The sequence below is a fragment of the Chanodichthys erythropterus genome, chromosome 5 (assembly GCF_024489055.1).
Source record: "Chanodichthys erythropterus isolate Z2021 chromosome 5, ASM2448905v1, whole genome shotgun sequence".
In the NCBI taxonomy this organism is placed as follows: domain Eukaryota; kingdom Metazoa; phylum Chordata; class Actinopteri; order Cypriniformes; family Xenocyprididae; genus Chanodichthys; species Chanodichthys erythropterus.
The window spans coordinates 29229738-29254231 of NC_090225.1; the positions used below are offsets into that span (position 1 = coordinate 29229738).

Sequence of the window (24494 nt, forward strand, 5' to 3'; positions counted from 1 at the left end):
TTTCCAGTGCATATTTTTACTTTTATGAATAACTTTATAAAATAAATAATGTTTTAAGTAAAAATGTTCAATAGAGAAATATGCAATGATGCTAAAACCAAGTAAAACTTTTAAATATTAAACTAAAACCGCTAGTAGGTGGCAGCAAGTCACTGTTTTTGTGAGTGAGTCATCGAGTCATTCATTCAGTAACGAAGCAAGTGGCTGTGAATGAATCATTGAATCATTGACTCACGATTCGTTCAAAGCCGCAGAATTTTTCGCGAAACACAGACGTGTATTGTAGTTCTGCTGTGGTTTTCGTTATTATTTCATTGCAAAATAGAGTAAATACTGACAGTATTGTGTTTAAAATGTACGTTTTATTTTTTGACTTGTTGTATAATGACCTGCTGTCACGTTTGTAGTCAAGTGGATATTTGGGAACAATTGCATTCTTGCTCGTTATCATCATTAAATACAAGAACTCACACAAGGTATGTTTTTGTACCGGAGAAAGTTTGAGTCTTAAATCGAAATTAATTCATTATCTGTGTCTATATTTGTTCTTCATGCGAGTAAGTGCTAAATCCTCACTTTTACAAAGGTGCACTGTCGAGAACGACAGTAATTTAGCGCGATTAAAGGCAGCAGACTGCACGCAATCTATCATATGCATGCTGCTCGTGTGGATTTTGGCAGTTAGAAATACATGCTCGGTTTTAATATTACTTTAAGGTAGAATTAAATTAACTACTCAGCATTTTGTTCGCGTACCCCCGTTTTGGAACCACTGGTCTATACTATATATTATTTTTTGCACAAATTTGTATATTATTCTTTTATTCTTTTTATTATCTGTGTCTCGTCTTGCTGCCGTCACTCTGTTGCACTGTGGAGCTTCTGTCACTAAAACAAATTCCTAGTATGTGTAAACAACATACCTGGCAATAAAGCTATTTCTGATTCTGATTCTGATTACACACTATATGAAAGGTAATATCCAAAAAAGCATAATGGGGCACTTTAAATTCCTAAACTTATGTTTTACCATATAGTGCAACTCAACCAGTATCATTTGTGCTATCTTGATATGAATGATACCTCAGAAATTAAGTAAATTCATCACCTGTATCATCGTCAAACTCTGCTAAAACACAGTCCATGCCATCCTCGCTGCTCACGGATCTCTCCTGAGCTCTCATCGGGAGGCTGGCCAGCCGCGCACCCAAGAAAACCGGCTTGGATGGCATCTTATAGATTTTGGCAAGTAGCTGCAAAATATTTCATAATTAACACCAAACTACTTGTGATTCTTTTCGTTTGCAAAACTCGTTCTTTGACCCAAATCCACATTACAAAAACATTTGACAGTATGTAAATTGTTTATGAACAGAAATCTGTTCTTGCCCACCTGTGAACATTTCCTCAAATAGTCCAGGGCAGGCAGGCACAGATCTGTTGAGCTGTATCCACTGACATGAACACAGTCCCCAATCTCCTTATAGTCCACTTCTCCTACAAATAATCACACAGCAAGTCTAATTTATACTATATAGATATATAATCAGTTTGAGCTCTATTTTATTTACACATATTCACATTTTTCTACTTAATCAGATTGGTTTTTAAGATATAATATCTTAAGAATAGTATCCAACAATGTCATTACACCACTATGACAAAAAAATGTTTGTAAAAATTAACATTAACCATCATTCAATCTCAAGTGAGAAATGCACAGGATTTGAAGCAATGGTTTTGTCATAGTATCAAATATGTCTGCATCAAAAATTAGGACAAAAACAACAATTAAACATTGGTTCTGCATATTGGTTATTGGAAATGTAAAATAATCAGTATCAAATCAGTAAAAAGTCGAAGTCGAACGATATCAAAGCGCAATTCTAATTTAAAGTGAACAATTATGTGGTGATCAACAGAAGCAAAACACACTGATACTGTTTAAAAGAGCAGCTCACCTAAACCTTTGACAAACTTCATAAGGCACATGATGTAGTCAGTGGCCGCGTTGGCAAACACCTGAATGTTGTCTGTGTTAATGAAGGCTTCGAAGACATCAAACACGGGTGCCTGCGACTTCCCTGCATATATGAAGAATGAAGCAGAAATGCATTTCAGATTGATTCATGGTTGATTTTTCTCGTTCGTTGTGACAAACTCCCACTCCATACACACACCACAGTAGCCAAAGCTACTTTTCTGACGTGACAAGCATGGCGAAAATATTAATCTAAAATATTAATCATTATTATAGGTTTAGCAAAGTGTATTTGGGTAAAGAATTGGTTTGGAAGATGATTTTCATGAATTTATCAAAAACCAAATTACATAGTAAAGTTACTCTACATGTTTCTTCCTCACTGTTGGCACCAAACAAAGTTTTCAAATTTTCAAACAAGCTTCAAACTCTTTCTCCATCTTCCATTGGTTGGACAAACATGTAGTCCCGCCCTAAACTATTACTGGATAAGCTGTGTTTGAACCCGTAACCGTGAAGTCTATATTACTGCGCTGCTGTTGCTGTGTTGCTTTTGCCTACAATTATGCTAATGAACAATACTAATTGGTGAAATATTTGTCTATTCAATTAATATTATAAATAAATGTAATTATCGAACTATCTTTTTAGATGTATGATTTGTTGTTTTCATCTAAATGTGCTGTAGAAACTGGCATGATGTCTCTTTTATCATAATGCTGTTATTAAAGGCACAATATGTAAAAGTTTTGGATTAAAATATCCAAAAACCACTACAACAATTTTATTTTAATTATTTTTTTTTTTTTAGACTTGTGTACTTGCATTATCCTTTATGTTTCCAAGAATGTTTACATCCAGAAAAATAAGCCATTTTAATCAGGACAAGGACCATGTCTGTGCGTCACCTACCAATGACATCATATCCGCGTTACCCTTAATTTCACAGTTTATTTAGTAGAAACCATGGAAACACCAAAGATGCTTTAATATATTATGTGTTTCAGGTGAGAGGTGAGCAACTGTTTGGATACATACTGTCACGATCACGTCTGTTCCTGTCACCTTTGCCTGTACGACATTCTTAATAAAGCTTGCATTTGGATCTTACCATGACTCCCGCTACGTTACACATACATTAACAAAAAAAACTAATCATGTTTAAAGTGTTCAAGTCTTATTGTTTAAATCTCATTTTCTTGATTTACTGTGAGTACCATGTTTCACCATGAGCTTACTGCAGTTTGCAACAAATGTCTCATAGTAGCCGCCAAGCGAACGCTCAGAGTAGCATTATAACAACTTTCAACACACAAATGTATCTAATATGATAAACAGCGCTGCTTTACCCCTCTAGTCTCTCATTATCAATCGCTCCAGCTCCTCGTTTCCGCTCCCACAGCACTCGCCCTGTGCGGCTTCATACTACAGTAACATTAATAATCTCATCCATGAACATGATTTCTGCCGGATTCGCGTCCCGACTCTACGCCTTTGTTTGGAATAGAAAACCTCTAGTGGTGAAAAATTACATATTGTGCCTTCAATGCTTATTGTTATAAAAGCAATAAACCGTGAGAGGCTGTGCACTACAGTTAAAGAGGATTTGTGCCAGTAAAAATCCCTATAATGCATGTTTTGCATTAATGCAGGATATATACACTGTGTGCAGAATTATTAGGCAAGTTGATTTTCTGATCATATTTTTTTTCCAAGCACATTTTACCAATTCCAATCCACATCAATCTTAATAACTACTATTAATATTGTTTTTAATCATTTATAAGTGATATATAATTGTTCATGAAGGCTGGAAATGAAGAATGCCCTATATTCAGGTGTGCAGAATTATTAGGCAGGTTTTCTTTTACAGATAAAATGAGCCAAAAAAGAGATTTAACTCAGACTGAAAAGTCAAAAATTATTAAATACTAATATTAAAAAATAATTAATAAATGAGAAGGACGCAATACTAATGTAATACTAGAAATTGCAAAGTTAAAGCATGACCATTGGACAGTGAAATGCTCATTGGGTCAGCGGGGTCATACAAAAACAGCTGGAGAAGAAAAGACACGTTAACTGCAAAATAATTAAGAATTAAGGTGAAGAATTAAGTGTGAAACCATCAGGAACCCTTTAGTCTCCAGCGGAAGACTAAAGGAATTTATTCAGAAGTGTGAGGTGTCAGGATCTCAGAGACTTAGGTTAGGTGAAGAATCCTAAAAAATGACCCGCTCTTAATAAGAATCACAAGCTGAAGTGTTATAAAATACATGAAGACTGGGTTTTTATAGGCCTTATAGACAGACAGCTTGAGAGTGACTCCTGAAGGACCAGCACCACATCCTCTTGTACCACTGTTTGAAGAATTTATCTTCCAGAATCTGGCAGTAAGTTTTGGAAGATCATTTAGTCCATCTCTGCAAGATGGAAATTTCAGGATAAGAGATGGACTAAAAGTGAACTCCCACACCTTACTGCCAGATTCTGGAAGATAAATTCTTCAAACAGTGGTACAAGAGGATGTGGTGCTGGTCCTTCAGGAGTCACTCTCAAGCTGTCTGTCTATAAGGCCTATAAAAACCCAGTCTTCATGTATTTTATAACACTTCAGCTTGTGATTCTTATTAAGAGCGGGCCATTTTTTAGGATTCTTCACCTAACCTAAGTCTCTGAGATCCTGACACCTCACACTTCTGAAGACTCCAGGTAGGTTTCAGTACTGGGAAATGGTGGCCCTGGAGACTAAAGGGTTCCTGATGGTTTCACACTTAATTCTTCACCTTAATTCTTAATTATTTTGCAGTTAACGTGTCTTTTCTTCTCCAGCTGTTTTTGTATGACCCCGCTGACCCAATGAGCATTTCACTGTCCAATGGTCATGCTTTAACTTTGCAATTTCTAGTATTACATTAGTATTGCGTCCTTCTCATGAGTATTTAATAATTTTTGACTTTTCAGTCTGAGTTAAATCTCTTTTTTGGCTCATTTTATCTGTAAAAGAAACCCTGCCTAATAATTCTGCACACCTGAATATAGGGCATTCTTCATTTCCAGCCTTCATGAACAATTATATATCACTTATAAATGATTAAAAACAATATTAATAGTAGTTATTAAGATTGATGTGGATTGGAATTGGTAAAATGTGCTTGGAAAAAAAATATGATCAGAAAATCAACTTGCCTAATAATTCTGCACACAGTGTAAACAGAATAAGAGAAAAAAATATTCTTTGCACAAATAACTAACAGTAAAGTAAACTTCACAGACCCATAGAATATTCTCCTATCAGGTAATCCTTCACATCCGTTTTGTTTCCATGCACAGTTCGGAGAGCGCTGAACAGCGGCCTCCAGCCCGACTGAATCTGAGCTGAACACATCTCCACCAGCTCTCCAATGGATGTTATCACCTGTATACCATAACGGACAGATGCATGAGACACTGCAATTGACACACTGTAGGGTTCACTACAGGCAGAACATGCAGCACTGAGACATCCTTCAGCTTGGCCGTGAGATTTGTCAGAATGTCGGACCTGATCTTGGACGTCTTCGTCGCAGAGCTCCAGCTGCATGATGTGCTCAAAAGGTCTGAAGAGAGCTTCATTAAAATGAAAGTGTGGCAGCTCTGCCCAGCTGCTCAGAACCTCCATCAGAACATCATGGATGAAGGACACGGCCTTCTGGGATACGTGCCGCTCCTTGTGACAGGCTGCCTTTGGAGAAACGGTAAAAAAGAAAGGGCTGATATTTGAAGTCCTACATATATATATATATATATATATATATATATATATATATATATATATATATATATATATATATATATATATATATATATATATATACACACTGCCCTCCAAAAGTCTGGAAACGCCAGTGAGACAATGTTGGCATGAATCCTTTTTAATTTGTGATCATTTTGCACTGATAAGGGACAACACAAACTACGAAAACATATTTTATTACATAAACAATTTATACATAGAAAAAACTTATCCAGCATTAGCAGCTATCTGACCTAAACTGGGTTCTGATTGGTTCATTGTATTCTAAACTTAATTGGCAATCAATTGTTGAAGCTATTAAGGTGTGCTGACCCAAACATCTTTTACAAACCTGGGCCAAGTTTAAACCAGTAACCAGCATCACAGCTGGCAAAGGGGCATGTCTGAATTTGATATGTATATATTGCCATTATTATGTAATCAAAATGAAAATTATTATTGCTGGTCTTCAATGATAATGTCAAGTTAGTGTAATGTATTTGCATGAAAAAATGATAAGGATTTATGCTGATATCGTCCAAAACCACACTTTGCCAGGGGTGTTTCCAAACTTTTGGAGGGCAGTGTAATTATATATATATATATATATATATATATATATATATATATATATATATATATATATATATATATATATATATATAGCTAATTGCATTACTTTAAACTATATCAAAAAATGCATGCCAACAGACTTGACGCATGCAGTACTCCAATCATTAAGTCCACTTACAGTCACTATGAAATCAAAATGGATAATTCTTGTTTATTTTTAATGGAATATTGCAGTGTTTATTATAAATGATATATCTGTACACTTTTTTTTTTATTTCATGTTCCTCATAATCTTTGATCAAAATATCTTCCCCTCCCTCTTGCAGCATCTCTTCTCTTCTCTGATGACGAAGGCGGGGCAACTTGTCACTCACATTAGATCCACCAATAGCAAACCACAACCATCCAATCAATTCCCATGGACAAAATGAAGTTAAACATTTTTTTCTTGTTCCAGATGTTTCACCCGACTTTAAAACTCCTGTTCAACTGCATCCACTTTTTGAGTGCCACGCCCACATCTCAACATCCAATCAACAACTGATGAACAGAACCAAGTCCCCATCCTACATTTTTTATTTTTCGATAATCTGTTACACTCCGATGTAAGTCAAAATATGGAAGAAATTATCTGATTCCAATTCCGTTTCATCACAAATTTAAGGATGTATTAGCCACACAAGTTTTTTGTTTTGTTTTTATACCTCCACCAGGTGGGGCGCCACCACACTCCAGGCTCTCATCATGTGCAGCAGCGGTCTACTCTTGTTCTTCACAATGCGAAGCATGGCCTCTCCCAGCCGGAAGAGGTGGAGGGCGCTGCGCTTGTCCTGGGTTGACTTCGCCTCCCCTTTAATGAAAACACAGTGAGGTGCAGGAAAAAGGGGTTTTAATTAAAATTCATTAAAAAATCTAAATTGTTGTTCCTTTTCAAGCGTTAGTGAAATAAGGTGCATAACCAAAATCAGGAGCTTGTCTGAATATGGTTGTAAAATTATACTTCATGATTTTATAGCAATAAACATAAATTAAAATAAAAAATATAAAAATAAATTATATTTATAAAATAAAAAATGGCTGCACATAGTTGCATGTAACAGCATTGCAAATTAAGGTATTCTGTGTACTCAATATTCTCCGTGTACCTGGCATGGCTAAGGAATAGTCTCCCGTTTCTGTGACCGAATCAAAGAGTTGCGACTGTGAAGCTTTTCTGAGCTGATGCAGGAATCCCACAAGACCCACTAGGTTGAGTTTACTGACAGCATCCTCAAACAGCCTGCAGGACATACACAACAACTACACGTTAAACATGCAGTAATCAACAGACGTGAGAAAACATATACAATGTGGCATATAACACTACTGCGAAATGAAGAGTTCTAGTCTCAAATGCTGGTCGCTCAATACATTGTTACAGCCATGGTAAAATTCACTATATACATGCTGCATAGATCATGTTACAATAACTGTAATAACTGTTTCCGTCTTGTAGAAAATGTTCACATCTGTGTAAAACTAAATTTACAGTTTATATAAATTTGATAAGACACTAAAACTTGCTTGGTTTTTGAAGTGGATACACTGGGCTGTTTAATCTGTCAGAGTCAAATCACTTATTTAACAAAGCTGAACTGATCACTGGGAAGTGGTAAACAACTGGACATTGCAATTTAATGGTTTTTCCCCTGTACGAGATACTGAACATCCTACAGTGTATTTCTTAAAGGTGACCTATAATGCCCCGTTTTCAAATTATAATACAAGTCTCTGTGAAGTTTCAGCTCAAAATCCCCCACAGATCATTTATTATAGCTTATATATGGAGAGCAAAAACACACATTTTTTTTTTGTGTGTGTCCCTTTAAATGCAAATGAGCTGCTGCTCCCGCCCCCTTTCCAGAAGAGGGCGGAGCTTTAACAGCTCAACAACAACAAAGCTGGAGAATCTCACGCAGCCAAAATGAGGATTGTCAGTAACGGTGTTCAGCCTTACATTGTTCAAACCGGAGTCGACACTGATGGAGAGACTCAGGAAGAAGTTACAACTTTTAGAATGAAACTGGACGTTTCTGAATGGTTAGTGGATAAATTTATGTAGTTGCTGTGGAGTTGATTCAACTCATCCACTAGCATGTGCCGTCATGTTCATCTTTTGTGTTGAATTGACCCTCGTTTGTGAAGCAGTCCGGCGTAAAATGACGGCATGACAACAACACTCTACTACAACAACTCTTCCTCTTCTCTAAAGCAGCCCAACATGGCCCCACCCCCTTTGTTGTGTGTTCTCGGGGGCGGGGTTTATGTAAATTTTAGGTTTAGTGATGTCACTAAGCCAGGAAGAAGCTTGTTGTAGTCCCTACCAGCCGTTTGTTGTAGTCCTTAAACAGAGAATTCTGTAAAAGAAAATATCTCCCTTTGCATTGAACTTTGAGCGTCGTAACTTTGCAGATGTTGTTTATGTTCAAACAGCAACATTACACACTAACTAAAGTTAAAAAAGTCAAATCATAATCAATCACCCCTTTAATCTTTCTTTTAAAGGCTTTGTGCAAATTGTTCAATTGTAGACTTCACAATGCAATTTCTACAATATATAAAAAGGAAGTTACAAGCTCTGCAAAGTGTTGAACTTGCTGTGCCTTTTAAGATCATGTCTTAATTCTCCTGTAGCTCAATGCCAGTGTCATGGTTATGATTCCCATCGAATGCATTGTGAATGTAAAAGTTCTGCAAGTTTCAAAGATCAAAGTGCAGATAAATGGAGTTTTTGTCTTCCAAAAGAAAGAAGCGATTCTAAACTGCCTGAAACGAGTCGTCAGTAATTTCAGCCTTACGTCCTGCTCAAACCTACGTAGATTTGTAATAAATTAGCATAATGCCAGTCTATGGTCTTCATTGGCTGCCCGAGAACAGTCTAGTTTGACCCTCAAACACTGTAGTTGTAGCTGAGACTGGAAGAGTTTGGTTCGTGTTGCACTGTGTGTACAAGTGTTGATGAAGATCCAGAGCTGAAATTCAGATAAAGGCGTTTGGTTTCCGACACAAGCTGTAAGCGGTAGACCAATCACAACAGACTTGGCCTTCTGAACAATCCGAGCAGAGTCGGCTCTCAGAAAGGAGGGGTTTAGAGAGACTGAATCCTTTATCAAACCATTTCAGGCACTGTGAGAAAAGAGCTGATGCTGCAATGATTATTATGAGAAAATTAAAGTGTTTTTGAGCTTGGATGCATGGAAAGCTACAGTAGGAGACTTTAAAAACAAAATTAGGAACCTTTAAAATAGAATAATAGAGGCACTTTAAAACAGATGCTATATTTACTTGCTCTAACACAGAGAGCTCTATGAAAAATACAGTAAAAAGCCTACCAAATTATGACCTTACTGGTCCCCCTAGTGGCCATTTTCAACATTACTCCAGCTAGGAATCGGAAAACCATGAGCAGAGCCACATATTGCTCTTTGTTTGAGTTATTCATGTGAAATAGTCATTGCTTATTACTTTTGGGTGGACACAAATTCTGAATACACACGGCATAATCCAAAGTTGTTAAAACATTCCTCTCAACTTAAAAACAAACGGAAAAATGAAGGTGGGGAGAAATAATTATCTTTGCTTGGTACCTGTCAGCCTGTGTGGAGAGAGTGCAGACGGCTTTGGCCGCACTGGTGCCCGTGAGCAGACTGCCTCCCCGCAGGTCCAGTCCTTTACCGCGACTGCTTTCCCTCAAGAGCTCCTGGATGGAAAGCGGCTGGATAACTGGATGGCTAAGGCCCAGTTCCAGCTCTGGACCGGCCTCTCCGCTCAACTCCAGCTCCAGGTCCACTGCCACGGCCTGCTGCGCCTGTGTGATGGCGATCGGAGGCTGGGAGCCGCCGTCACTGAAGTGAGTGTGTTCCAGTGAACTCACATACTCAATCACTCTGAGGAATATTAAAACAAACTCAGTTTCCAATTATAGCTCAATCATTTATATCCTTCATTATTTTACTACATAACTCTACATAAATTTATGCATTTGCTCCGAAATGCCTTTTTTCAATCACAAACAAGTACAGTAAATTTACAATGCTTAATGCAAGTTAAATACAGTAAAAAAAAAAAATTCATTCATATGCACCAATATAACAATGTATATAAATAAACAGCAATATTTATCTATATAAGTCATCATGATTAATTATTTCCATCTAGTTAGTGACAATTTTATTGCTTCACTAAAGATTTGACTGATCAGATCCTGGTTCCCAAAGAATTGATTCGTGAGTGTTTTACCTGAACACGTGAGGCCAGCAGTCATGGTTATGGCTGCCCATTTCCAGCCCCACATTGAGTATAGCGTCCATGCAGAGCACATGGGCCGTATGAAGCCTCACGCCCTGACAGCGGCCCATCTGTTCTAGTTTCTGTTCAACACGCTGCTTAACTACAAAACAGACACATGCAAGTTCACTTACGGTGATTAAACGTAAGTGCAGTAGGGTTTGAACTGGTGATCTGATGTTAGTAAGTTAAATAATTGAAAGAATTCTGCTATTAATAACTCACTAATAATAATCACCAAGGCACCATATATCCGAATATGGCATTTACCCATCAATGCCTCTGTGTGCGCTCATGTACTGTGTGCAAAAGCAGCTCTATGCAGGCATGAACACTGGCAATGAATTTTGTTCTGCTGCCAGTTTATGCCAACCATTTATGCAACAAACATTGTATAGTATATGCTGTACGGTATCAGACAGAGTACAAACACAGCAATGGATTAAATACAAGTATGTTATCAGTGCATTCCTTCACATGATCATGTTAAATGTGTGCGAGTACCTTGAGCAATGGCATCTCCAGTCTCCCCCGATTCTTTCTCCTCTTTCTCTTCCTGAACACATGATGCTACTGCCATCTGGGCAAGTGCTGAGGCACAGTTGGCTGCCACACCTAAATGAGAGAGATTTAAGGCCCAGCAGACACACCATTTCCATTATCGTCCTATAATGGGAACACTATAACTGAACTGAAAATTAAGGATATGTTACCCAGAGCACAGCTGAGTGCCGCAGCCTTGCGTAAACCATCCAGGCTGAGGCAGATGGTGTCTCTCTCCCTCTGGGTTTGCTCTTTAACTCCCTCTGCTCCCAGAATAAAGGCGAGACCCCTAGAACTTCCTGCCATGCGCCCTGTGAGCGGCATGGACAGTGTGTCGATCAGGTTTTTCCAGCAGCCAGTCAGGATAAAGCGGGCAAATACCACACCTGTCAGAAACAAGGCCGTGATGAGAGAATGACAGCTTGACTCGGTGTTGTCAAAACTTGTAATTTGACACAACTTCCCCATGGATTTAGATTCTCACAAACTGTTCAAGACATTCCTATCTGTCCTCTTCAATATGAGAGAGAACAACATCCTTAGTCAGGCTACAAGTGCTATCCATCACTGAAGATTATGCATACTCATGGACTTTTCCATAGACTTATATGCAATAAATCGCCAGATCCGCTAGTCTTCCCTCTCTGTACTGGATATTGAAAGATTGCACTGGTTTGAGTTATCACAAGTAAATTCTTCATGTTATCTTATTATCACATCAGCTAACTTCTGCTAGCTGCTAATGCTGGATATTTTGATGAATCGAACATTTATGTTTTTTCTATGTTTAAACTGTTTAGATAATAAAATATGTTTTTGTAGTTTGTGTTGTCCCTTATCAGTGCAAAATTATCACAAATTAAAAAGGATTCATCCCAATATTGTCCAAAACCCCACTTTTATAGGGTGTTTCCAAACTTTTGGAGGGCAGTGTACCTCAGGGTTCGGTGCTTGGCCCCATCTTCTTTTTGAAATACACAATATCACTAGGCACATTTTCCTACCACTAAAATGCTAACAATATGCAGCTTTCTTGTCATTCCAGAGACACACAGTGGATTTTGGTTTGCCTGATAGATATATTGGCCTGTATGAAAGAATACCCCTCCAACCTGGCAAATAAAGAACTTCTTGTCTTCCTAGCCAGTTCAGTAATTCGACACAGCATCACTGTTTAGCTACGCTGATCACAGATAATGCTAGCCATGTCAGCCAGGTACTTGTGTTTGACAACCAGATGAAGTTCACTGACCACATTTCAACGGTCACCTTGTCAGACAGACTTGCACTCAATAACGTCAATAAAATGAGACCGTTCCTATCTGAGCATGCTGCAAAACCTGTAATCTCTAGACTGAAGTTTAAATATGATAATGAGTTTCAGGTAGTCCCTCCATTGATATGAACTGCATGCATAATAAAGGCTGTGATATACAGTGGCAAGAAAAAGCATGTGAACCACTTGCAGAATATGTGAAAATGTGAATAATTTTAATAAAATAAGAGGGATCATATGCATTTTATTTTTTATTTAGTACTGTCCTGAGTAAGATATTTTACATAAAAGATGTTTACATTTAGTTCACAAGACAAAACAATAGCTGAATTTATTAAAATAACCCCATTCATAAGTATGTGAAGCATTGATTCTCAATACTGTGTGTGGTTACCTGATGATCCACGACTGTTTTTGTGTTTTGTGATGGTTGTTCATGAGTCTCTTGTTTGTTCTGAGCAGTTAAACTGAACTCTGTTCTTCAGAAAAATCCTCCAGCTCCTGCAGATTCTTCAGTTTTCCAGCATTTTTGCATATTTGAACCCTTTCCAGCAGTGATTAAATGATTTTGAGATCTGTGTTTTCACACTGAGGACAACTGAGGGACTCAAACTCAACTATTAAAAAAGGTTCAAACATTCACTGATGCTCCAGAAGGAAACACGATGCATTAAGAGCCGAGGGGTGAAACTTTTGAACAGGATGAAGATGTCCCAATTTTTCTTATTTTGTTTAAATATCATTGTTTTTCATTTAGTACTGCCCTTCGGAAGCAACAGAAGAGACTTGCATGTTTCCCGGCAGAAAAATTAAGTACAATTTACCTTGATATTTGAATTCAAAAGTTTTCACCCCTCGGCTCTTAATGCATCGTGTTTCCTTCTGGAGCATCAGTGAATGTTTGAACCTTTTTTAATAGTTGAGTTTGAGTCCCTCAGTTGTCCTCAGTGTGAAAAGATGAATCTCAAAATCATTCAGTAAAGCTGTTTAAAATAGTTTAATAGTTTATCATATCAAATGTCAGATCAACTGCACAAGTGCATTTGTTTTGAGAGCTGACAAAGAAACCTGTTATCACTTTGTGAATGTGTTTGTGTGATACACATTTATGACATTTCTCACACTGTACCTGCCACCAAGTTGTCACTGCCATTCTTGTCGCAGGTAAAGGGAGACTGTGTTGAGGCCTTTCTGATCAGCTGACCACCAATAGCACTGCTGCCCAGTCCATCAATGTCTGACAATTCACAATACACAAATATATGTTATATATTTTATCCTTCACACTGTGGATTTGTACCAATAATTGCTCATCTGAGACCTCTACAGTTCATAACACACAAAGCAGTATTACCAGTGAGCATGGTGATGAGAGGTAAGGAATGCTCCTCTGCCGAGCCCCAGTATCCCGCCTCTCCCAGCAGGTTTCTCTCCAAAACCTGGTTGTAGAGCTCCTCGATCCAGGCCTGAGACAGAACCACCAGAACCCCACTGCTCTGGATCTGACGCACAAACTCCTTCTACACACACAGACACAGCGCGTTCATCACCACCATCAGATTGTTTGGGCTGGGCCTCTGTTAATTCAGAGATGCCTCAGATATTTCAAATTTATGTTAAATGAATGCAGATTTGCATGAATACCAAAGACACCAGAGCACACGAGGGTTTTCTGTGGTAGTAGTCACAGCAGCACAGTTTGAGGTTCAGCAGTAAAGCATAATAGGAAACCAGGTACAATCCATCTGCATTCATCAGAGCCTGGCAACTCAGGTTTTCACTGCCCTCGAAACCTGGAGAATGAACCCCACCTATAAGACCACACAATAACATCATATTACCTTCAACTGTACTTATACAAAAACCTTTACAGTAAACTTAAAGTGTCTCTAAGGCCCTGTTTACACCTGGTATTAAGATGTGTTTTGGTTGATTGGATCACAAGGTGGACAAGTGAAACATATACCCATTTACACCTGGTATTTTAATCCTACTTTCAACTTTTGTCTACTTTCAACCACTTTGTCTGATTTTGAGGGGAGGGTCTATAGGCGGGTAAATGCATGTTTTTTTAAGATCTTTCTATCTAATGGACAAAATAAGCTTGTGCAATTTACATATGAAAGGAAGGACATACAGAGAGCAGCAGGTTTCGTTTCTGCTCTGACAGCCATATGACCAGCCGAACGCTGTGAGTGTGTGTTAGAAATCAGGAATGGTGAGGGAACATGCTTGATGCATTTTCGTCTAACTTGGGTCTTCAGTCAACAAAGTTTAAATCCCATAATGTTTATGCATTAGGTCAGTAAGTGGAGAATAGGTGGTCTTTTGTGGCTCTTCAAATAAATGTGTTTTCGACTACCTCTGGAAGTGGTCGAAAGTGGTCGAAGAGACCTGTATTCAGCATCATCCACTTGTGATCCGATTGACAAAAATGCATCTTAATACCAGGTGTAAACAGGACCTATATGTCTGATCTGATGCATGTGGACAACAATAGTATATGGTTTCGGTGTTCAGTGCATGTGAACAAGGTACAATGTACAAACCTTGTTGGTTCTTGTTAGTAATGGCTGAAATTATACCTATAATCTTATTTAATGAAAGTCATACATTGTTTGGAACAACAATGAAAAAAAAAAAAAATGATGACAGAATTTTCATTTTTGGGTGAACTATGCCTTTAAGGGGGGAATCCACTAAAGAGTTCCCCAACTTCAGAATTCCTTAAAGGGTTAGTTCACCCAAAAATGAAAATTATATCATTAATGACTCACCCTCATGTCTTTGGAACACAGTTTAAGATATTTTAGATTTAGTCCGAGAGCTTTCTGTCCCTCCATTGAAAGTGTATGTACGGTATACTGTCCATGTCCAGAAAGGTAATAAAAACATCATCAAAGTAGTCCATGTGACATCAGAGGGTCAGTTAGAGTTTGTTGAAGCATAAAAAATACATTTTGGTCCAAAAATAACAAAAACTACGACTTTATTCAGCATTGTCTTCTCTTCTGGAATTCTTTCCATTGAATTGATTCCATTGAATTGATTCCATTGAATCCTTTCATCTGTCGGTGTTGGTAATGCACTTTTACGTCGCTGTGGTTGTTTTTGGCGATTTGGCAACATGCGCACTTACACACCATTTTAAAAAATATAGCAATACCAAAATACAAACAATGTAGAATAGCTTGAATACAGCGTGCGTCTCCCTCAGACTGTAAACGAAGCTCGGGCGCACCGGATAACACGTCATCAGCGTCTTACGTCGTGAACCACACTCCGGAGCAGAAGAGGGCGGTAATGCACCAATAAGCTGGATGCCAATCGCCGTAAAACAAGAAAGAAGAAGAAGCAGCGGTGGAGTTGTGAACGCAAATTGACAACAGACCCGGAAGAGAATAAAAAGCTGAATAAATTCGTAGTTTTTGTTATTTTTGGACCAAAATGTATTTTCGATGCTTTAACAAACTCTATCTGACCCTCTGATGTCACATGGACTACTTTGATGAAGTTTTTATTACCCTTGTGGACAGTATACCGTACATACATTTTCAATGGAGGGACAGAAAGCTCTCGGACTAAATCTAAAATATCTTGAACTGTGTTCTGAAGATGAACGGAGGTCTTACAGGTTTGGAATGACATGAGGGTGAGTCATTAATGACAGAATTTTCATTTTTGGGTGAACTAACCCTTTAAAAAGTGTATTCGACTTCATGCGGTACTGCACAAATCGAGCGGCGTTTGGCTTGAAACAGTGCATGCCAGTTAGAAACTTTGTTCGACTTGAGACGGCGCCGATGCCACATCACTGTGATATATGCCATGAAAGTGCAGCGAGAGCGATTTGAGAACAGTCGACTGGCTTATTCTGCGCAGCTTCTCCAGAGCGGCTGCACAAGCTCTGATGACGACAGCTGCTGTTTCAAGATTGGCCAGATTCACAGATGACAATGATCATGTGTGTTTCATACTTAATCTGTCACCTTCAGTTCTGCTAAAGCTCACAAATCTGTGTATTTATAACAGTAAAAACTCTTTTCATGTAATCTTAATGTTATATTGTCTCATTTTTATGTAAATGAACCTGAAAAAATGTCACTGATTGCTTAAATCCAGCCACAGTCAAACACATCTAAACTCTACAGGATAGTGGCCCTCCAGGAGCAGGACTGGACACTCCTGGCCTATAAAATGTGATATAGGCAAGTAGTCTATAAACAAACTATCAGTTCATTATAGTATACAACATTCAGCAGGTTACCTGCTTGCAGACCCGAACAGAAGGTGGAAGAGAAGTTCTGCAGCGACACGTCTACATCCGTGGTGCTGTGCAGTCCCAGCAGGCGTGGGAGCAGTGCAGCTAGAGACTGCACAAAGAGCCGGGCGCTCTGTTGATCTGCTTCCTGGTTCTTCAGCAGTTTTAGGGACAGAGCAGCTGTTCGTAGAGTACGGTGCCCAGGACAGTCCCGCGGCGTCTGCTCCTCGTCAGCCAGAGAGCAGTTATCAGAACCCATGTCGGACACGTCGGAGCGTCCCGAGTCCTTTTCTGCAGCCATCGAGTACTGGTCACACGAATCGAACTCTGTGCGTGACAGCTCCTGCTCGTCCGCACTGAAGTTACTTTCGCTGTAGCGTGAGCCGTGTGAGCGTGTCCGAGACTCCACAGACAGGAAGTTGGTGATGTCAGGGTAGGCCAGGCCGTGGCTGCGCTGCACTACATCAGGAGGGGCCGTACTGGACGGGGCTTCTGGGGCGCCACTTTCTCGCACACATTCTGGCAGGTCTGGGCGAGTTCCCACTGCGGCCCGGCAGGAAGAAGGAGATGGTAGGCGCGGTTCCTCCACGCAGTCTTCTGGAGTTGTCTGGCCCATTTCCCCTTCCAGAGTGGTCTGACCCACGTCCCCCTCTAAAGTGGTCTGGCCTGTGTCAGTGGTGACGCTGATGCTGATGTCAGGGCTGCGTTCAGTAATGCTGGTCTCCCAGGCGGCGTTCTCAGACGAAAGCACACGTCGCTGCCAGCGGAAATCAGCTTCGTTGAGTTCTACAGACTCACGCATTGACTCCGCCCCTTCCTTAAGCTCATCCAATCGCCGCAGCAGCATGCGAAACTGGTCTTGCAGCAGGCCACGCCCTTGACTGAGCTCATCTAAAGCACCCAATAGGGCACAAGCGCAGGAGACGGAGGAGTAGCAGGCCTCAATCCCACCCTTCATGCATGCTTCGGTTATACCATCCATTACCCTGAGATAATAGGAAAGACATTACTTAAGGAACAAATTTTGCATCAACACTGAAAAGAATCTAAACTTGACTTGGCTTAAGATACACTAAAGGCCAATTACACTGCATCAACAGACATTGGTCAACAGCGAACAGCACATTTGGTCTGTTTGGTCTGTCGAGTTTGGGTTAGCCGGCGTCTGTCAGTGCAGTGTGAATTTGCCTTAAAATGTCTGGTTTTCTTTGAATTAGAAACAAAATATCTTACAGTTTGAGAAGATCAAGATGTGACTTCCTTTTTGAGAAAGACCTCTTTCTTGTCTCATGCTCAATGACGCATGGACCAGCCAGGTCAAACAAGCGCTGGGGACTTCCCACAATCTGGAGGGGGCGAGAGGAACGACATCCTGCTTATTAGGACAGAAAACCTCAGAACTCAAGGTGGCGGTAAAGATACAATCAAATGTCTGTGGCATAAAATGAGACGCTTTTGTAATGTCTTTCACATTTCTGGGGTTCTTAGAGAGTCATCATAGTTGGGTATTCTTCTCTGGTGGAAAAATCTTAGTCCTAGTCTGCTATGGAGAGGCTTGACTGGAGTCAAATACCCCCTTGCTTTAGGAGGAAATCCTTCTTAGCAAACTTTTAGTCACAATGTTGACTTGTATTGTTCCCAGGTGCAAGAATTCATAGACTAAACATATAGTTTGAGAGAGTTATTTTTGGTTTCCAGTGAAGTATCCAGTGTGTTGTAGGCAGCAGCTAAAGGCTGCAAAGAATTGTAAATACGGAAAAAACATGCTACTGAATATCTGAAAAACCTCCTTGCTTGTAGTCAACATTTAAACTTGAATGAATACGGGCACATTAATTCAGGCTGAACAGAGAGGAAAAACAAAGAAACTGCCATTTCATCTAGAGGTCTGCGCAGGATGGATTTTTCAAACCCCCCTGCTTGCTCCCACAAGATTCTGTACCGCTCCCACCTAAAATATGTTCCATTTTATCCCAGTTTTTGCCCGAAAATTTCACATTTTGTCCAGTTCCTGCCTGCAAAAGCCTGTAGGAAGAGGTCTACATGGATTTTTCAGTCCCAGTCCGGTTAGATTTGGTCTCATTTCAGTGTCTATAGGCTATTTTTTCCCATTTCCACACTTCAGATCTCCAGTTGCAGACATCTACATGCTGTTATTATAAGATAAATATATTTTGCAGAAGCCCATGGGTCATTTCTTTCTCACGCTTCCTGCACACATATCAGAATCTTCTCCCGCATCTGCACTCAGCAATTCAAAAGTTGTCCTGCGCCACACTCTGTTGTGGCTGGTCCCACAGTCTTGGCACGGGATTGCTGACCTCTAGTTTGATAAGTTAATTTGGAAGAATGGGGAACACCTTCTGTCCAACCCCATGAAGTGAAATGCTGTCACGTACAGGTAAAAAAGCTGTCGCCATAGTGTTCCATTTTCACCATAATGCTGTTTAAAGAGTAGACAAAGTACGATACAATTTTCAGTGACAAACCAGCACTTACAATAACTGTTTTATTAATAACCCTCTATCGATCCGACTGTTCGTGGGCGGGGATACAAACATGCGGAAGTACAATCTGCTGACGCATTTTGCATCATTCAGCTGAGTTTTGCTGACAAATGAACTGGAATTTCTCGGTCCAGGTAACACTGTCGATAATGTATGTAACTGAATAATGTTTACTGTTTCTCAATGTAACTTTTGTCTGATTGAGCATGTTGAATCACCATTGGGCAGCTGGTGAGACAGATCAATCTGATTGGCTTAGCTCAGCAAACCAGTGCACAAGAAGAAAAATGAAAGTAATGAAAGCGAGCAAAGTCAAGAGTGCAAACACAGAAGGCTCTTCCAATTTTACATCTTTATCTTACCTGAGCATCTCAATATGCAAATATTTTTATAACGACATGTCCGTCTGGAATGAAGAGGGTGAAGGCCAACTGATCAGCATGATTCATAATCAAAATGGTAAGCAAGCGCAGCTTTGTTTACGGTTTGTATATCCGCAGAACTAATTCTGTTTTACGACTACAGACTACTGCCACCTGCTGGTATACAGAAAGTTTTTTCCTCTCACACAAGCGCAGAACATACATGCTAGTTGCCAGTTGAATGCAGTATTTGTGGCGTGTTCAAGTGCAACTTTTTGAAGCTGATCTGAAGCCAGTTCTTTGATGTCTTATTTGTGAAGATCTCACCTCCTTCATAATCTTAATGGCCTCCACTCTGTGCTGGGGTGGTGGGTAGAGCAGAATACGGTGGTACAGGGACTGCAAAACAGGCTTCATGGACTCGATACAGCCCACCAGACGGACTAACTCTGCTGCCACGTAGCAGATGGTGCGAACTACTGGCCCAATCATGCCGGGAGCACTCGATGAGCAGCCAGAACCCCGGCCTTGATCCAAAACCGCTGTCCCTGGTGCCCCTTCTGAGTCCTGAGATTGCCCTCCATGGGCAGAGGTGATGGTTTTATCACTCGCTGGGTTTCCCATAATCACCACCAGAGTTGGACACAGCTGCTTCCTGTGTACAGACAGTACACACTTATGATGTATAATTGCATCATGTTCCTCTTAGAATCATAATAATCACTTTGTAAGACCAAAGTAACACAAATTGAGATTATACGTTTACAAGAAATAGATGTGTTTATTGGATATTGTATAATAGTGATACCATGTTAATGTTAAAGCCTGATTAAAGTCACCAGGAAATCAAAATAGGCTATTCTTATTTTTTTATGGATTATAGCAGTATTTATTATAAATGATTTATGTGTGCACATCATTATTTTGTTTAGTTCATGCGCCTCATAAACTTTAATCAAAATATCTTCCCCTCCCTCTCTTCTCTCATGATGATTGATGATGAGGGCGGGGCAACCTGTCACTCACATGAGATCCACCAATAGCAAACCACAACAATCCAAACAATTCCCCATGGACATAATCAAGTCCCACCCAACATTTTTTTTCTCATCCCAGAAGCTGTTTCACTTGTATATAAGTCACTCTATGGAAGAAAGTCTATCACAACTTCCATTTCATGCCAACTTTAATATTTACATACTGTACAAATAATTGAAAATATAATTAATGTTTTGCCTGGTTTTCTCACTTACAGTCTAAGTTCAATACATACACATTAAGAAGTCATTTATCCACACTTACAATCATATGGAAAATGTATGATTATGATGTTAATTTAATGCAATTAACTGTAAATGAATTAAACATTAATAATATTTGTGCATAAGCTGAGCTATGTTTAACTAGATAAAGTGCCAACACTCTTGATTTAAACAAGTCTCACCAGATGAGGTCAGTGAAATTACGATGCAGGTGCATTGTGGGAGGACAGCTGCTCAGCATAGACAGAATACACTCCAGGTACAACAGCTGCAGCAGCTGGTTTTCACTAAAGAAAAAAAACACATATTTCTCTCATCACATTGATAAAACACTAGTGCGCTTACAAAATCATGCACAGTCCTACAATATTTGATGAGGAACAAACTATTAAAAAGTACATTCTATATAGTATGGATTTATGTAATATAAATTAAATCCAGGTGTACTACATCTGTTGGCTTTGGTTACCTACTTTTCGTTTTATGAATACTCAAATTCAGACATACTACTCAATTCACGTACTGTTTATACACGTACTGTAGGCATATTCGGACACAGAGTATGACAGATCTGAGTCTTGACTATATAATATTTTTTGTTCCTCCTTCAATGCAAGTCAATGGGATTTTTATTTTATTGTTCATCAGGCAATAATCTTAAAACAGATTAGAAAAGCATTAGCACTCCTCCCCTCAACTAGACACATGATTTGAGGCATCATTCATGCCTTTTGCCAGAGGTTTAACACTCTGAGCGATACATGAGCATTAAGATTTTGCTCAGTAGGAGCTATAGCAAAAGTGATGTTCATCTAAGCAAACACCACTAATAATAGTAATACTAATACTAGTCTACTAATAATGACTACAATAAGTTGATGACAAGCTTAAATGTAAATGTAAAAGCTTAAATGTAAAGCTTACTTTGAGACAGACTCCAGTTTGTCACAGAAAACAGTGAGCACCCGAACAACATCTTCATACAGCGCTTCAGTAGTAGGAGACACATCTGAAAAAATGCATAAACATATACATAACTAACTCACTCATAACTAACCACTCATGATTTACATCATGTTCCTGTGTCGCAAAGCGCGTCTGTGGATTTGGGGGCGGTGCTATGAAGTAGGGGTGTGATCCTTTGGGGTAGGGGGGGGTTTGTTTTGTTGATTTCAAATATCAACAGTGTTTCTCAGAAATTGCTTATTGCACCTTTAATTTGGCCCAGTTCAAGACAGCATTGCATGTATTCCTCACAGAGACGGCAATACACCATTTATAACAAGTCTCAGTTAATATAAATAAATAAATGACATAATAATTATTATAATATTACATTAAAGATTAATCTAAAGAAACTAAATAAATGTTGCTTATATGTGTAATTAATTACATATTGAAAAGTATCAATAAAAACAGTTTAATGTTGTTTAATTAATGGACTATTACCCCAATTGTGGACTATTGTTCCTGTGAAGTATTTTTATTCTTTTTAGATTACTGTGTTATTATCTTAGCAGAACACTCATAAGGACTATGATTTGTAAAAAAGGATCCTCTCAGAAAAAGGTTGGGAACCTTTTTATGTAATTCCAGAACAGACCCATTATGTTTTTACTGGCAGCTGTTAACATCAGTAAATGCAATATACTAGTTGAGCTATGAAAATGGTTGTGGTTTATCAGCAAAATGAAAATGATACGACGGATGGTTTATTGATTGCGTGTACCTTTGCGCTGGTGCGCAGGTATGCAGCGTTCCTCGCCATCAACACCCTGTAAAAATACAACCAGACTCATAACAATGACATTCTCATAACATCAAATCATGCTTAACATTCTAGAAATGATTCAGAAGTTTTAAAACAAAAAATTAGAGTTTACGTCACAAGGGATCTTGGGAACTTGTGCACAAAATACTGAAATTTATATTACTATATTAGAAAAAGAGCACATGATACATGAAACTTACAGCTATGAATCGATTGCTTTCATATATATACATATATATATATATATATATATATATTGCTGACTGTTAGTTCATGTTAACTAATGTTAACGAATGAGACCTTATTTTATAGTATTACCAAAATATTTGAAAACAGAATGCTACCACTGACCAATCACACAAGTATATTTCATAGATCTGTGTAATAAGGGGTTATAGACATGTGCATGTGATTGATAATCTCTGTAAACGGCTGTGACTCACTGTGTTTTCTTGTCTATGGCGTAGCTGTAGGGTGAGGTCTCCGAGGATCTGGCTGAGAGTGGCCCTGACCGCTGTGTTGATACTGCGTTGATGACAACTCGCTATGTACGTCTCGATACACACCTGAAGACACACAACGATGCAGCAGAGATTTTGAGCAACTTCTAATATCCACCATGACAAACTGCCTTTGTTCTGCTGTGGCAATGAAAGTAATCATCATTCTCGTTGATAGCAGCTGTCGATATTTTGCATGTCAAATGTGGTTATTCCTCTAGTGCTCTTCAGTCAAAATTTTTTTATTTTTTTTTTAGAATTTCATTGCAATGGCACGAAAGTTGGTAAAGGTTTTGCCACTTGCTATGTTTGTGAACACACACACAAAAATCATGGAAATTATTTGAAAAGTTAAAATGGCCCTGAAAAAAAAGAAGTCACACTTGTAATGGTCAAAAATGACTGCATTGGAAATTAATGTGAAACAAATTTCATCTAGTGGAAACATTTGGTACTGCACCTAAACAAATTCTTACTGAAAGCTAATTTTTTAATATATATACCTCAAATTTGGAACACAACTTATTTAGATGGCCCCCACACACTAAAGCATGTTCTTGGTGTTGCCATATCGCTATTTCAGGACACGAACACATGAGCTTCATCTCCAGAGCCGATCGGAGAGTCTCTTCATCAGCACTGACAGATACACACAGAAACCCAACGCTCTTTACTACAACCCATCAATATATAAAAAAAAAACTGTGACAGAAACATATTACTATTGTTCAGTATATACAGTACTTCCAAAATAATAATAAAAATGTTTTTATGCTTTCATTTGATTACCATTTAAAAAAAATTTTATTATATCATGAAGCCAGAAAAATTAAAATGGACAACACAGAATTTCTGAAAAAATAACGCATTTCATAGGGCCTTATTATTGTAAAAAAGTTCAATTATTCAATTGCTTAGACATGATTTTTGATTATCAAAATTTAATTAAACCATTAAAATGGAATTCAGGAAAAGGAAAACAGAAAGGGACCACGGATCCATGCCACCGCCATCCGGTGACTTTAGGAAAACAGAGCAAGCTGGGCAATACGCATTTAAGTATATAAATATAGGAAGACAACGTCAGTCATTTGTATTTGCCACACTTCCTGCTACCAGCTGGTGGCACTATGTCTAAATTTTGGCATGTCTTCAGGCCAGTACCCTTATTAAACATGTGAAGTTTGGGGCAGATCGGACATTGTATGCCTGAATTCACTAACGCCCTATCACCTAACGACTACAGCCCCATTGACTCCCTGTGCCAGTTCATTGATGAAATTAAAAATGTATGTGTCTAAACTTCCTTCAGTTAAAAAAAGACAAAACTGAAATCATTGCGTTTGGAAACAAAGAT

General features: G+C 38.8%; 1 protein-coding gene across 2 annotated transcripts in view; it reads right to left on the reverse strand.

Moving 5' to 3' along the window:
* Positions 1-24494, reverse strand: part of arfgef3 (ARFGEF family member 3) — a 74241-nt gene that overhangs the window by 33312 nt on the left and 16435 nt on the right. The window contains exons 6-26 of one of the 2 annotated variants that reach the window (XM_067386820.1): positions 23081-23203; positions 22596-22641; positions 21791-21875; positions 21049-21153; positions 19932-20259; positions 17969-18081; positions 16742-17721; positions 14119-14285; positions 13829-13994; positions 13604-13711; positions 11369-11584; positions 11160-11270; positions 10608-10758; positions 9956-10255; positions 7475-7608; positions 7034-7179; positions 5526-5705; positions 5258-5399; positions 1962-2084; positions 1394-1497; positions 1109-1253 (exon numbers count right to left, since the gene is read on the reverse strand). In XM_067386820.1, the coding sequence (XP_067242921.1) occupies positions 1109-1253; positions 1394-1497; positions 1962-2084; positions 5258-5399; positions 5526-5705; positions 7034-7179; positions 7475-7608; positions 9956-10255; positions 10608-10758; positions 11160-11270; positions 11369-11584; positions 13604-13711; positions 13829-13994; positions 14119-14285; positions 16742-17721; positions 17969-18081; positions 19932-20259; positions 21049-21153; positions 21791-21875; positions 22596-22641; positions 23081-23203 (3973 nt within the window). Of the gene's footprint in view, positions 1-1108; positions 1254-1393; positions 1498-1961; positions 2085-5257; positions 5400-5525; positions 5706-7033; positions 7180-7474; positions 7609-9955; positions 10256-10607; positions 10759-11159; positions 11271-11368; positions 11585-13603; positions 13712-13828; positions 13995-14118; positions 14286-16741; positions 17722-17968; positions 18082-19931; positions 20260-21048; positions 21154-21790; positions 21876-22595; positions 22642-23080; positions 23204-24494 lie in introns of those variants that run through there. The other variant, XM_067386821.1, reaches the window with a different exon arrangement.